At 46.5% G+C, this 13488-nt stretch overlaps 1 protein-coding gene across 6 annotated transcripts in view; it reads left to right on the forward strand.

Moving 5' to 3' along the window:
* The window catches only part of DAAM2 (dishevelled associated activator of morphogenesis 2), a 118733-nt gene that overhangs the window by 82201 nt on the left and 23044 nt on the right, over positions 1 to 13488 (forward strand). For all 6 annotated transcript variants that reach the window (XM_042986279.1, XM_042986280.1, XM_042986278.1 and 3 more), the window contains exons 10-15: positions 543 to 660; positions 2662 to 2800; positions 6225 to 6283; positions 6419 to 6603; positions 7213 to 7512; positions 12358 to 12465. In XM_042986279.1, the coding sequence (XP_042842213.1) occupies positions 543 to 660; positions 2662 to 2800; positions 6225 to 6283; positions 6419 to 6603; positions 7213 to 7512; positions 12358 to 12465 (909 nt within the window). The remainder of the gene's footprint in view (positions 1 to 542; positions 661 to 2661; positions 2801 to 6224; positions 6284 to 6418; positions 6604 to 7212; positions 7513 to 12357; positions 12466 to 13488) is intronic.

Raw genomic sequence — 13488 nt, forward strand, 5'->3', positions numbered from 1 at the left:
CTCTCTCTCTCTCTCTTTAATATTTATTTATTTTTGAGAAAGAGAGAGAGAGAGAGCATGAGTGGGCAGAGAGAGAGGGAGACATAGAATCCGAAGCAGGCTCCAGGCTCTGAGCTGTCAGCACAGAGCCTGACACAGGGCTCGAACTCATAAACCACGAGATCGTGACCTGAGCCAAAGTGGGACACTTAACCAACTGAGACACCCAGGTACCCCAGTCTCTCTATTTTTTTTGAGTTTATTTATTTTTGAGAGAGGGGGAGCGGAGGGGGGGACAATCCCAAGTAGGCTCCATGCTACCAGCACAGAGTCTGACAGGGGGCTTGAACCCGTGAACCGTGAGATCATGACTTGAGCCAAAATCAAGAGTTGGACACCTGAGCCACCCAGGCACCTCTCTATGCCTCTCTTTTTAAGCCTGGGCCAGAAGCAGAAGAAGGAGCATTGACCTGGGGAATGGGGTGCAGTGGATAGAAGCAGGGTTTTCTCCCCTCTTCTGCTGCTTGCCCCCTCCCCATTCACTGTTCCCTCTACTCCCTCAGGTCCACATCGACACCAAGAGTGCTTCCCAAATGTTCGAGCTGATCCACAAGAAGCTAAAGCACACGGAGGCCTATCCCTGCTTGCTGTCTGTCCTGCACCACTGCCTGCAGATGCCCTGTGAGTAGCCCACACTTGCCACTTCCTCAGCCGGCCTGAGCCTTGGCTGGGGACAGGTTGAGACAGGGTGTCAGGACCTCCTTGGCTTGGTGAGTCTGCCTGGGTCTCCCTCCGCACATGCCCCTGGGAGCCTTGGCCACAGGACTCAGGCCCTTTCTCTTGCCTCCCTCTTTGAGGTCAGGACATCCTCTGTCACCCAGGGGAGATGCTGGGGTCTTGGCCCTGAGCAATGCTAACGTCCTGGTCTAGCAAGCAGTAGCTTGATCATTGCAAAATCAAATAGCTCTGGCTGTTAGCTAACGGCAGGTGAGCAGTCAGTCCTTTTGGGGAGCTCCAAAAAAGAAGTTTTGTGGTTGGGGGAGTAACACAGATATACACTGAGCATGCCTGTTTTCAGGGTTTTATCAGCTCCTGCATCTAGGCGTGGTGAGCTCCACTTTACCACACTTGTCCCTGCTTCTCTTTACAAATATCAAATGTCAGCATCTAAGCTTAGCAGATGCTAAGCTCTTAAGATCCAGGGGTGCACAGTGACTTCATAAATCACACACAATCACTAATAGCCACCCCAGCATGAAATTTGAAATGAGCTATAACTGTACCGTTTGGTATTGAAGCTCTTCACAAAATTGGATATTTGGAAGGCTAGCATGGCCAAACTTCATGATCTAGGCTGACTCTTCAGTGCTGATGATGCTGGCATTGGTATTCATGGTGATGGTGGCAATACCTACAGCTTACTATGTGCCACCTCTGGGCCATGTGTGATGCAAGGTTCTCTGGCACAGTGTCTCTAAGCCTCAAAATGATTTAAGGAGTGTACATTATTATATCCGATCCACGGTGTATGAACTTGAGGCTGGGTGAGTCTGTGCATATGACAGAATTTTTGTTTCTTTGGGGTCATGGCTTTAGATGAAACATGTTCTACTTCTCTGAGCCAGTGACCTGGCTTTACCCTGCTTTCCTGGGTGAAAGGCCAATATAAAACTATACGACTTTGCAATTCCTATGGCAGTGAAGTGATGGAAAGGAAAATGGCCACAGTGGCCTAGACCAGGGAGCTATCCATTGTCCAAAGCTCAGTCGAGAGATCTTTGTGGAAGACATAGGAAGTCCCTGAGAAACCCAACTTCTCCTCACGAGTTTTTGTGTGTGGTGTTCCATGGGCAATGCAGAGGGTCTCTTTTGCCTCCAAATGGGGCTTTGCAGACATGACCTTCTACCTCGTAAGTTTGTGGTTTGACTTTGAGGTCAGGATCATGCTGGTTGATCTCCCTTGGTGGTCAGTTGAGACAAAGTACTTGGGCTCAAGAACTGAGGAAGAGAGGCTTGTGGCTAGCGCATGAAAAGAAAGGCCATGTCCCACCAGATCATGATGACAGGGGATGGGAGTGGGGCCCTGTGAGATCAGGCACCACGTGCAAGCCCTTGCCTTCATAGTTCAGGGTCACCTTCACCAAGAAATCTGCCTGGATTCCATTAGCACTGTTCCAACCCACTCTGTCTCTCAGTGCATGCCTGTAATTAGTTTCCATTCATCTTTCACTGTAGAACAACAGCACAGATAATCCTAAAACCTTTTCTTTTTTTAAATTTCCCTGGAGACTTCATTATTTAGCAGGTAATATTTTGGAGCAGATTTACTTTCTGAAAGGTGCTTTTTTTAGATAATGTAAAAGGCAATTTGCATTCCCAAGGCATAGGCTACTCAGGGTACCTACAGGGAAGGAAGGCAGCCATGTAGCACTTCAGGGAGTAGAAAAATATGTCTAGAGCATTGACACTTTTATAGTCAGTTGCAGATCATCAAGAAACGACCAGATTTGTGAGTCTCCATCATCAGCATCAGCAGCATCACTGCCTCCCCCATCAGACTGGGAGCTTGCCAAGGGAGGGAGAGGGCATGCCTCACCAGCCTGGGCCCAGGCGGTGACTCTGGGGCCTGGCCTCAGGGGAGCTCCCAGGCTCAGTAAAGATATGATGCCTATTCTTCCTCAGACAAGCGGAATGGTGGCTACTTCCAGCAGTGGCAGCTCCTGGACCGCATCCTTCAGCAGATTGTCCTCCAGGATGAGAGGGGTGTGGACCCTGACCTGGCTCCCTTGGAGAACTTCAACGTCAAGAACATCGTCAACATGTGAGCAGTGACCAGCTCCTACCTGTCTTCCTCCTCTTTCCCCATCTCTCTCTTGCTTGGAGTCTCACCAGTGAAACCTCTACTCCCTCTCTCAAACCACATACTTTCCAAATGCTCCTTAAGCAGCATTGTCCAACAGAACTCTCTGAGATAATGGAAATGTTCTATATCTGCACTGTCCAAACATGGCCACTGAGCACTTGCCATGTGGATAGTGTGGCTGAGGAACTGAATTAATATTTTTATTTCGGTTTAATTAAATTTGGATAGCCATATGACATGGTTAGACTATCACATTGAACAGCACAGATTTATAAGGGGTGTGCTTGACTTTTAATGATCCATTGCATGGAGTGGATAGAGGAAGAATTTAAACATATAAACTATGGGGCGCCTGGGTGGCTCAGTCAGTTAAGCGTCCAGCTTCGGCTCAGGTCATGATCTCTTGGCTTGTGGGTTTGAATCCCACGTTGGGCTCTGTGCTGACAGCGTGGAGCTTGGAGCCTGCCTCAGATTCTGTGTCTCCTCTGCCTGCCCATCCCCCACTTGTACTCTGTGTCTGTCTCTGTCTTTAAAAAATTAATAAACATTAAAAATTTTTAATAAACAACCATATTAACTATGGTCTATGGGCTAACTCCAATCCTCCTGCTTCCTTCAGTATGGCCCATGAGCTAAGAATGGTTTTTACATTTTAAAAGAGTTTTTAAAAACAAACAAGAATATGTGACAGAGACTGTACCTGGTATACAAAACCTAAAATATTTATTCTGATCCTTTAGAGAAAGTTTGCTGACCACTAAGAGCATGGCAATTTAACTAAGGCTATTGGACAAGGATGTCAGAGCCTAAGGTCATCTGGCTTATCTTTGACGCTGTGTATAGATAAACACAGAGAACCAAGTTTAAAGTCACATCAATTAATAACAGATGTGATGTTAACACAGTTTTTTAATTTTAAAATTTTACTTTCTTTTTTCAAGTGTTTATTTTAATTTCCAGTTAACCTGCAGTGTAATATTCGTTTCAGGTGTGCAATGTAGTGATTCAACACTTCCATACATCACCTGGTGCTTCTCATGACAGGTGAGACAGGTGAGGAGTGACAGGTGCACTCCTTAATCCCCATCACCTGTTTCACACATGCGCCCACCCACCTCCCCTCTGGTAACCATCAGTTTGTACTCTATAGTTAAGAGTCTCTCTTAACTCTCTGTTTTACCTTTTGCTCATTTGCTTTGTTTTAAAAATTGCATATATGAGTGAAATCATCTGGTATTTGTCTTTCTCTGACTTATTTCCTTAGCATGATAATGTCTAGCTCCATCCATGTCATTGCAAATGGGAAGATTTCATTCATTTTATGGCTAGGTTGTACAATGGAATGTGTGTGTGCATACATATACATATATATCTCACATCTTTATCCGTTCATCAGTCGATGGACCTGGGCTGCTTCTATATCTTGGCTACTGTAGATAATGCTGCTGTAAATGAAAGTCTGAGCCAGTTGCCCTTTAAAGAGATAAACCGGCTCTCAAGGATTCATTATGTCACATTCCAAGGCCAGGTGGAAAATGATTTTTGAACTATTCGTGCTACTGTTTTCTTTTGTACAAGTAGTTGGATATTGATGTGGTTAATCCTACCTGGTATGCTGGACAAATGCAACTAGCAAAGTAATCAAAATGTAGCTTTATTCTTATTTTTGTTTTTGTTTTCTATTAATTCTTTATACTATTTAGTGGGGGAAGCTTTTCCTCTGCCAGAGGGTGAAAATGCCTCAGCTCCAATAAAGTTTTTGCTGCTTCTTGGGCAGTGGAAGGCCAAAGATCATTTTAAGCCACCAATATAGTCTCCAATCTGCACCTAGAAGAACTGGTCCCAGATGTGAAGAACCATGTGAATTCTAGATTTGATTTAGCCTTTAGCCTCAAACCTCTCTCTTCCCCGGGCTGGGGCTGGAAGGTGCAGTGGAAAGGATATGTGTGATGACTGGCTTTCTTTCTCTGTTTCTCTTCTAATAACCCTTTCCACACACCACTTTTCTGTTAGCTAACTAGTTTCTAACCCCTATAAGGCAGTGTGGGGGCAGGAAGTAGGAAGGCACAAGGTCTTTCTTGATCAGGTAACTAAGTGAACAGGCTTTCTATTCTCTGGCCTTAGAACATGGGTAAAGACATGAATTATTTCTGGATCTTCTACTTCTTTGCTGCATGTCTCTCACTATAAAACCCTGGTCACTGGCCATTTAAGGTTTTTTGTTTTTTTCTTTCTGCCCCCTGGGGCTGGTTGGTACCATCCCTTCAGTCACCTCCTGATTCACTGGCAATCCAGTGCACAATGGCACAGTGTTGAAGTATCCAATTTTCTGCTATATGGACATCTTGGACAGGACTTAAAATGACATCAGCCCAGTTTCCCCATGACGCTCACATTTGGTCCTTGAGGAACCCTCATGCAATCTCTGTACCAAAAAACTCTAGGAGTGCTGGCTGGTCCCAGCACAGCACCACTCTCCTGGTTAATGTTTCCTCATTCTTTGGACCTGCCTGTCACCAAGTCATACCCAAGTCTACCATGCCTCCCTCCCAACGTCAGGGAATGTGAGCCCAAACTCTCTGAGTGGGTCCAAAAAAGCCACTGGATGGTGGTGAAGGAGGTAGCACCCCCAAGAAAGACAGCAATGGCTTTCTCCAAAGACATCTCTTCACAAATTATGTCCCTTTTCATACTCTGCCCCCTCTAAGATCTTGATCTGGTGGAGAAAGCCAAGATTCATGATTTTCATATTTTCAGAGTTACAAAAAAAATGATTATTGGTATCTCACTTTGGAATTTTACCTCTACTACACTTTGGTGTCCAGGTAATAGCTTTAACCCCCGTTACAAGAATTTGACATGAGTGAGGAGCATCTGTGATTTCGATACATCCCTCTTCACCCTCAGCATATACATCCTGTGTTGCTGGGATGGGCAATTTCTCTTGTTCTTACACATTGGCCTTTGGAAGTCTGGAGCATGGTAAGGCCAACATTTTTATCTATCTCAGTGCAAAAAAATTATTTTTACAAAGAGATATAAGTCATTAGAAAACTAAAGGAAGCCTGAGATTTAGTCCCAGTTCTACCATTAGTCAAGCTATTGTCTTCATATCTGGTCTCAAGAGCTTCAACTGTATCATGAAGTGGTTGAATCATAAGTTATCTAAGGGGCCTTTCAGCTTTCACAATCCATGGAGAGACACATGAGAACTGGGAAAGCTGTGGACCTGGAGAAACCTGGAGATTCAAATTCCTAGCTTCCTTGATGTGGCTGGACAGACTGGAGATCAGGGAACCAGTGTGGGGAATAGGAAGATGGTGTGTCTTCTGGGAACTTGTGAGCCAACAGTCAACAGACCCTTCCCTGTACTCCCCACCAGGCTCATCAATGAGAATGAAGTGAAACAGTGGCGAGATCAGGCAGAAAAGTTCCGGAAAGGTAAGGGGCTCTGCCTAAAGCCACTGCACGCTCCACTGAAACTCTTCCCTGCCCAGCCCAGGAGCTGTTAGAGGCAGACACACACATATGCATATTCTCTCTTCCATTTCCTCTCTGGTTCCACCCCCATCCCAGAACACATGGAGCTGGTGAGCAGACTGGAGAGAAAGGAGCGAGAATGTGAGACAAAGACATTGGAGAAGGAAGAGATGATGCGGACACTGAACAAGATGAAGGACAAACTGGCCCGAGAGTCCCAGGAGCTGCGCCAGGCTCGAGGACAAGTGGCAGAGCTGGTGGCCCAACTCAGTGAAATCTCAGTATGTATACATCCTCCTCTCCTTTTACACATTGAGCTGAGGCCTTCAGGATGTTGTGGGAAGAGCAGGTGTGAGGAAGGGCCAAGGAGCCCATGATTAAGAAGTGAGAGGAGGACCCTGGGTCAGGACAGAGTAGATCTCTGAGGCTATAAGGGTGGCTACTTTTGCGTTAATTAGAAAAAAAATGCTCTATCCCCTGGGTGAAAAGAGCATTTCCCCTTTCCTTGTCCCAGGAATTAGAATGCATAGTGCAGGTGCTATTTTGCCCCCACCCCCAACCTGTGCAGCTGGATACCCCTGTGCAGGCAATAGCCTACACAACTGTATGCATTATTCCTGCTGTTGCATTGTGATAACTATGACTTTTTCCAGTGTCACATATATGTGTTTTACCTATGTGTGTGTGTCTGTAGTTGTGTCTATGTGTGTGTTGGATGTTTGGGTCACAGAGAGGAAATGGGGGAGGGCAAAATGTGTGTGGGAGGTGAGAGCAGGATTGGGGTCTACTATGGATGAAGAATAAGAATAAGGAGAGGAATAGTGTGGTGGGGACCTGAAAGGCATCATTGCTGATGGATTTGTCCTTTTTATTTTTCTGTTTCCCCACAGACAGGACCTGTATCTTCCCCACCACCCCCTGGGGGTCCACTTACCTTATCTTCCTCGATGACAACCAATGACCTGCCTCCGCCCCCGCCCCCTCTACCTTTCGCCTGCTGCCCCCCACCGCCACCACCACCTCTTCCACCTGGTGGGCCTCCCACTCCCCCTGGTGCCCCACCTTGCTTCAGCATGGGCCTGCCTCTCCCTCCGGACCCCTGCCCCAGCAGTGATATCCCACTCAGGAAGAAGTGTGTTCCCCAGCCTTCTCATCCACTGAAGTCCTTCAACTGGGTCAAGCTTAATGAGGTAAACAACAAAGAAAAGATCAGTAGGCCCATTCTCCCATGGCCAATACCAGTCAGCCCCATGGATTGCCTTCCGTTGTTTGTAGATCCCCTGTCCTGGGTTCGTTTTTGTGGTGGGGATAAGGGGGTAGTAGATGCAGAATTTGGGATTGCTGATGGCAGTCAGCTTACCATCCACTGGAAAGAACATCTACACTGGTATGAGGAGGCATGAATGTGCTAAGGCTCAGGTTGGTAAAGCCATCTACAGATGGAATTTGTATGTGCTGAGGGTTAATGGAGTGATATAGATACCAGAGCATGGGCCAACCAGGGTCGCTTTCTAGACAACACAGTGGCTGGGCTAGAGTTTAAGGATAGGGTCTATTTGAGGAAAAGGGTGGAAAGATCTTGGGCCAAGGTCTAGAGATGGTAAAGATCAGGGCAGTGTGTTCAAAGGACTGAAACTGTGAGGCCATGGCAGGGGAAGTGATAGCTCCCTTGCCATGAACAGTTTGATGTCAAGATGTAGCCATTTTGGCATCCTCCTGGGGGAAGGTAAACATACTGAGTACTTTTCTAGACTTCTAAGTAGTGAGAGACCCTCATGAATATTATCCACCAATAATCACTGATCCCAGATCACGTGTGGGAGTTGATTCCTCTGTTGGACTCACATGAGCATGGAGGAGAGGTGCCCTGGTTGCATTAGACAGTTAGTAATTTAAGGCCAGTTCCAGCCTGGGTCAAGCCCTGCCTCTGGTTCTATACTAAGTGCTATTAAGAGGACCTGTGGCTTTGTCCATGAGGTGTAACTGGGCTGTTAGCCTGACTCATATGCATACTTCGGCAGCAGCCATGCAGACATCATTTTAGAGCTGGGACAAGTGTATGCCCTCTAGCCTTGTTGTCTCAGCCTTTTGGTCTAACTCTTGGAGAATTCATAACTGTACCTTCCTATGCAAGCTTAAATGAGCTCAGATGGAGACTCAAGTGGGAAGAGATGTGAGATGTGAAGTAGGTGGCCAGCTATTTGTTAGCTGACTCTCCTAACGGTAGACCAGCTAGCCAGTCAGTCTGAGGACTGCTTTGTGTAAAGCTTTTTGCAGGGGGCTATGATGGATAATAATAAAAGGTGAGACAAAACACTGCCCTGTAAGAGCTTTGGACCTGGAAAAGTAGGAATTTTGTTTAAGGAAACACCTAGAGATCCCAGAGAGGGATTGAAGGGGAGGTTCTAACCTCTAAACCAAGTGTGGCTCTAACTAACTGCGACCGGTGTAAATCACTCACTTTGTACCTCAGTTTTGCTCATCTGTGAGATTTCTAGGATTCCTTTTACCTATGGTTTTATAATGGAGGTGGAAAGACAAAGCATGAATACAGCCCATTCATAGTCTCCTGGGCCTCTGATAACATCTCCAATCTAAGCTGGTAAAATTTTAGAGACATCTGTTAGAGTTTTGAAGCCACATGGTTGACGTTTGTGACAACTGTACCGCACAGCTGTGCCCTGTGGGCACTTCTCCATGGTCATGAGGCAGACAAACAGCTCTGAAGAACCAAAAGGGCCACAGGTTGTGTGGAAATGTTCAGTGTTCATGAACAGAAAAAATATATATACTTTTTGGGGGGTAAAAAAATATTTTTTTGTTGTTGTTTCCTGTACTTAGAATTATCATTTGAAGGGTTTTTTTTTTTTTTGGCTTCCTTAAAAAAACCTTTTAAATGTTTTAACTGAAGTATAGTTGACACACAATATTACACTAGTTTCAGGTGTGCAACCTAGTGGTTTGACAACTCTGTACATTATGCTATGGTATGATATATCTATTTTCAATGTTCTCAGGAACCTCCGTACTGGTTCCCACAGTGGCTGTACCAGTTTGCATTCCCACCAACAGTGCAAGAGGGTTCCTTTTTCTCTGCATCCTCACCAACCCTTGCTTCTTCTTGTCGTTCTGATTCTAACCATTCTGACAGGTGTGAGGTGATATCTCATTGTAGTTTTGATTTGTGTTTCCCTGATGATCAGTGGGTTTGAGCATCTTTCCATGTGTCTGTTGACCATCTACAGGTCTTCTTTGGAAAAATGTCCATTCAGGTCCTCTGCCCATTTTTTAGTTGTATTACTTGTGGAGTTTTTTAGTGTTGAGTTGTATAGATTCTTTATATATTTTACATATTAACCCTTTATTGAATGTATCATTTGCAAATATCTTTTCCCATTCTGTGGTTCCCTTTTGGTATAATTTTAAGATTTTAAATAAGATTTTATAAGATTATAAAAATCTTATAAATAAGATAATTATAAGATTTTAAAAAGGTAATGAAAAGTTGATTAGGCACCTCAGCCATTAAGGAAGACAGACAAGTCAACTAATATTTTTGCAGCATTTTCATCAAGTAGAGCTTTGCACTTAGGATTTTCTCTGGGGTCCAATAATAATAAAGTCTATATAAATTCCTCAGGGGCCCAAAGTAGTCCAGAGTTTTATTCCTAGACTGGAAAGTACAAGTCTGATGGAATAAGGAATAGAAAGGATTTGCAGGAGTTGTCAACATTTCTCAGCAGGGGTGACTGGAGGGGCATTGAACAGTATCTGTGAACCTGTTATCCCAGTTCCAAGCTTTTAATCATGTGACCAGGAGTTATTTCATCATTTTGGCTTCAGGTTCCTAATCTGTAAAATGGGAGTAATTATGACATCTATATCAAAGGACTGTTATGAGGATCAATTGATATATAAAGTACTTGGAACAGTGACTGACACATAGAAATTCATAATAATAAAAATAATCTTAGGTTATGAGTGGCACTACCATGCATGCTTTAAGTGTGTTATCTCACTTAATCCTTACTTCAACTCAGTCAGCAAGCATCATTGAGACTGTGCTTCCTTTTATGTGAAATAAAAAGAGAATAGTACCCCTCTACTTTCCAACACTCCTGCATAGTGGTGAGGCTGGGAGTGCAAGCTGGCTTGGTCTGTCTGACCCCAGATGCTCAGTGAGAGAAACACCCTGAAAAGTGTTTTGGAGAAAGATTTCCCTGGCATATAAAGGATGTCTCTAGAAGGCCAGAAGCCCCAGGAACCTAGACTGGAAATGATGAGGTCTTGGCCACAGTGATGCAAAAATTAAAGCCAGGCATTATTCTATACAGTGGGCACATCAGGGCGACTTGGTAAAATGCAGCATGTAGAGAATACTAGGAATTGAGGGACCTCTGTCTGGCTCCAGAGCTCAGCTACCCCTCCATGATGAGCTGCATATGGAGATGGGATGGTATGTGGCAAGAAAGGTGGGAGAGCTGGGTGCTTAGCCTGTTCTCTTAGGGGAAGCTCTTTCTGGGGTTGACCATCCAGCTCTCTCACTCCAGCTGGTTCTTCTTGCCATGGCCTCACCAGGAATAAAGATCAATGGCAAGTTTGACCTGTGTGGGCTTTCCCATGGAGCCCACCCACCTCAACTCCAGGCCTAGATTCAGATGGGGAACCAGTTAGAGGTTTCCCTTCCTTGCTTTCTTGGTTCAATTTCCCCTCCTTGCTTTCTTGGTTCAATTTCCCCTCCCATCTTCTCTCTGCCTCCCATCTACCCCATTCTGGGGGCTTGGCTCCTTTCCCCAGTCCCCTTCCCTACCCCACGCATACTCCTGTGCACGCACACGTGTACACACACACACACACACACACACGCAGTGGTTGTTTCTGCCATGAAAAGAATGTGTCTGTGTTGGGTTTGGCCAGTTGCCTGTATCCCTTGCTGCTCTGAGCTTCCCAGCCCGGCATTCCACAAGAGGGTCCCTGGCCTTAGGAAGGCCACAGGAATGTCCCCACCCCCCTGCTCTGGCCTAGCCTCCCCTTTCCAGAGTTTAAGAAAATAAAAGTGAGTGAAAGGTATGTTTCTCTCTCTAAGCCTTGCTGAGGGGGAGATGGAGGGAGGAGGCAGCAGTGGCCTTAGAAAGGTTCCCCAGCTGCCTTCCAGGCAGAGGAAGGTGGGAGATTCCATTTTAAAGGACAGCAAAGCTCGGGATGAGGCGAAGATCCCTGGGAGGACAGAGTCAGAGCACCCTGGGAGGGGCTGTGCTCTCTGCCCTCTGAGCCATTGTCAGGGTGCTATGAGACCACTGGGGTCCTCTCATCTTGGCTGATGGGGCCTCCCCCCAGGGAAGGGATTCAATGCCAGGGTTCTACACAGAAATGGGACATTTCCTAGGTGGAGAGACCTTGGAATGTAAACCCTTGGACGCATTCCAACTGTGAGGGATAGACCACTTTCCTGGGTCTGACCAACAGGAAGTTGTGGCAGAGTCTTGCTGGCCTGAACAGTCGCTATAGGGGCCAGGATGTCTCAGGCTTTGGCATTTGTCCACTTCCTGGGAATCTGGGAAAGTGGGAAGAAGACCCCTGGGAGAGAAAATGACCATCTCAGTTACGAGAAATATAGTGGGCACTGAGGATTTGAGGATCTCAAATATGTGTGGGCACTATTCCATCCAATGACTCCAGCCGACACTGACCTTTAGGGAGTGTGTCCTGAGAACACTGGTTTAGTTTGGTTTTTCTGGAAAGAGTTTCATACCCTCTTTCATATTTGCCCACCCATCACTCCACTCCGTTTGATTTCTGGAACATACATGTGGTCCCACAAGAAAAGGAGGACGAGCGGGTTGGCTCTGGCCTCTGCTTTGGAGCAGAGTATTTAAGATTTGGGGGAAGATGAATCAACCCCCTTCTGAAGGCCTGAAAGCCTGGCTATTGTATTTTGTGCAGCTGGGAACAGGGAGGGTTAGAGAGACATTGGACCTCTTCATAATGAGGGAGTTGAGTCAACCACTGGGTCTTCTCCCTGTGCTGAATCTTAGGAACGTGTCCCTGGCACCGTATGGAATGAGGTTGATGACATGCGGGTATTTCGGATTCTGGATCTAGAGGACTTTGAAAAAATGTTTTCAGCTTATCAGAGGCACCAGGTAAGACCCTGCCCTGCCCCCTCAGCCGCTTGGGTCTAGCCTTCCAGTCTTGACTTCACCTATGCCCCTTGAACCCAACTCTCGACCCCTCCTCTCTCCCTCCCTTCCTCTCATGTATACTGAATGATTTTACTCCTGATTAGGTACCATTTTTTGCTGGGGGACATGGATCCGAATTAGAGGTGTGAAGTCCAGCAGGGAGAAACATCCCATTGTATTACAGTTCTGACACACAGTTGTGCGTATTTACACATCAAGTGCTGGAATCGTATTTTGTCCGTTTCTCTCTGTCATCTTGGAGAACTGGAGATGGAGTCACAGGCCCTGACTACTTTTGACCCCTGTTCTTTCTTTGGCCCCAGGATCTAGACACTCTACGTAGCAGGCATGATAACTTTCAAATCATTTTCTCCACCGTGCTCTCCCAACACCCACCCCCACGAGTCAGTTAGCCATGGGTGTCAGTGTTTCAAGGAAGATGGAGCTTCTCCAGGTCACATTAGGGGGTTAGGGTGGGTCTGGGCAGGGCTAGAGGAGCCCTGCAGGCACTGCTTACAGATGGCTGGTCAGTCAGCCTGCTCTTCTAGCAGCAGCAAGAGGGTGGGAGGGTGGATGAATGCAGAGCATCCCTGAGGCAGTGCCAGTTCTCAGACCTCGTCCTCACAGGAATGTGAGTCAGGAGGTGTGTCTGGGCCCAGGAATCTGCACTGTAGCTGGCACATCTGGGGGCCCTTCCCCCAAGCCCAGTTTGGGTATTCCCAGCCTCAAGGCTTTAGAGTGTGTCCTCTCTGGCCTCCCTTCGAAGGTTGTTGCCTCTCTGTGCTGTGCCACTTTCTCCTGTCTCCTCTGCTGAGCCCAGGGTGCCAGCCCTGAGGACACCCCAGGTGCCAGCGAGTGGGATCTGTGCCCTCCTGGGCCCTGGGGAGCAGCTGCATGTTGTGGCCGGGCTCCCCAGTGCTTTCTGCCAAGTTCAGACCTGTGGACAACCCTTCCTGAGCGCACACAAGACTCCTCTTAGGGGCC

This window comes from Panthera tigris, chromosome B2 (assembly GCF_018350195.1).
Source record: "Panthera tigris isolate Pti1 chromosome B2, P.tigris_Pti1_mat1.1, whole genome shotgun sequence".
NCBI classification, from domain to species: Eukaryota; Metazoa; Chordata; class Mammalia; order Carnivora; family Felidae; genus Panthera; species Panthera tigris.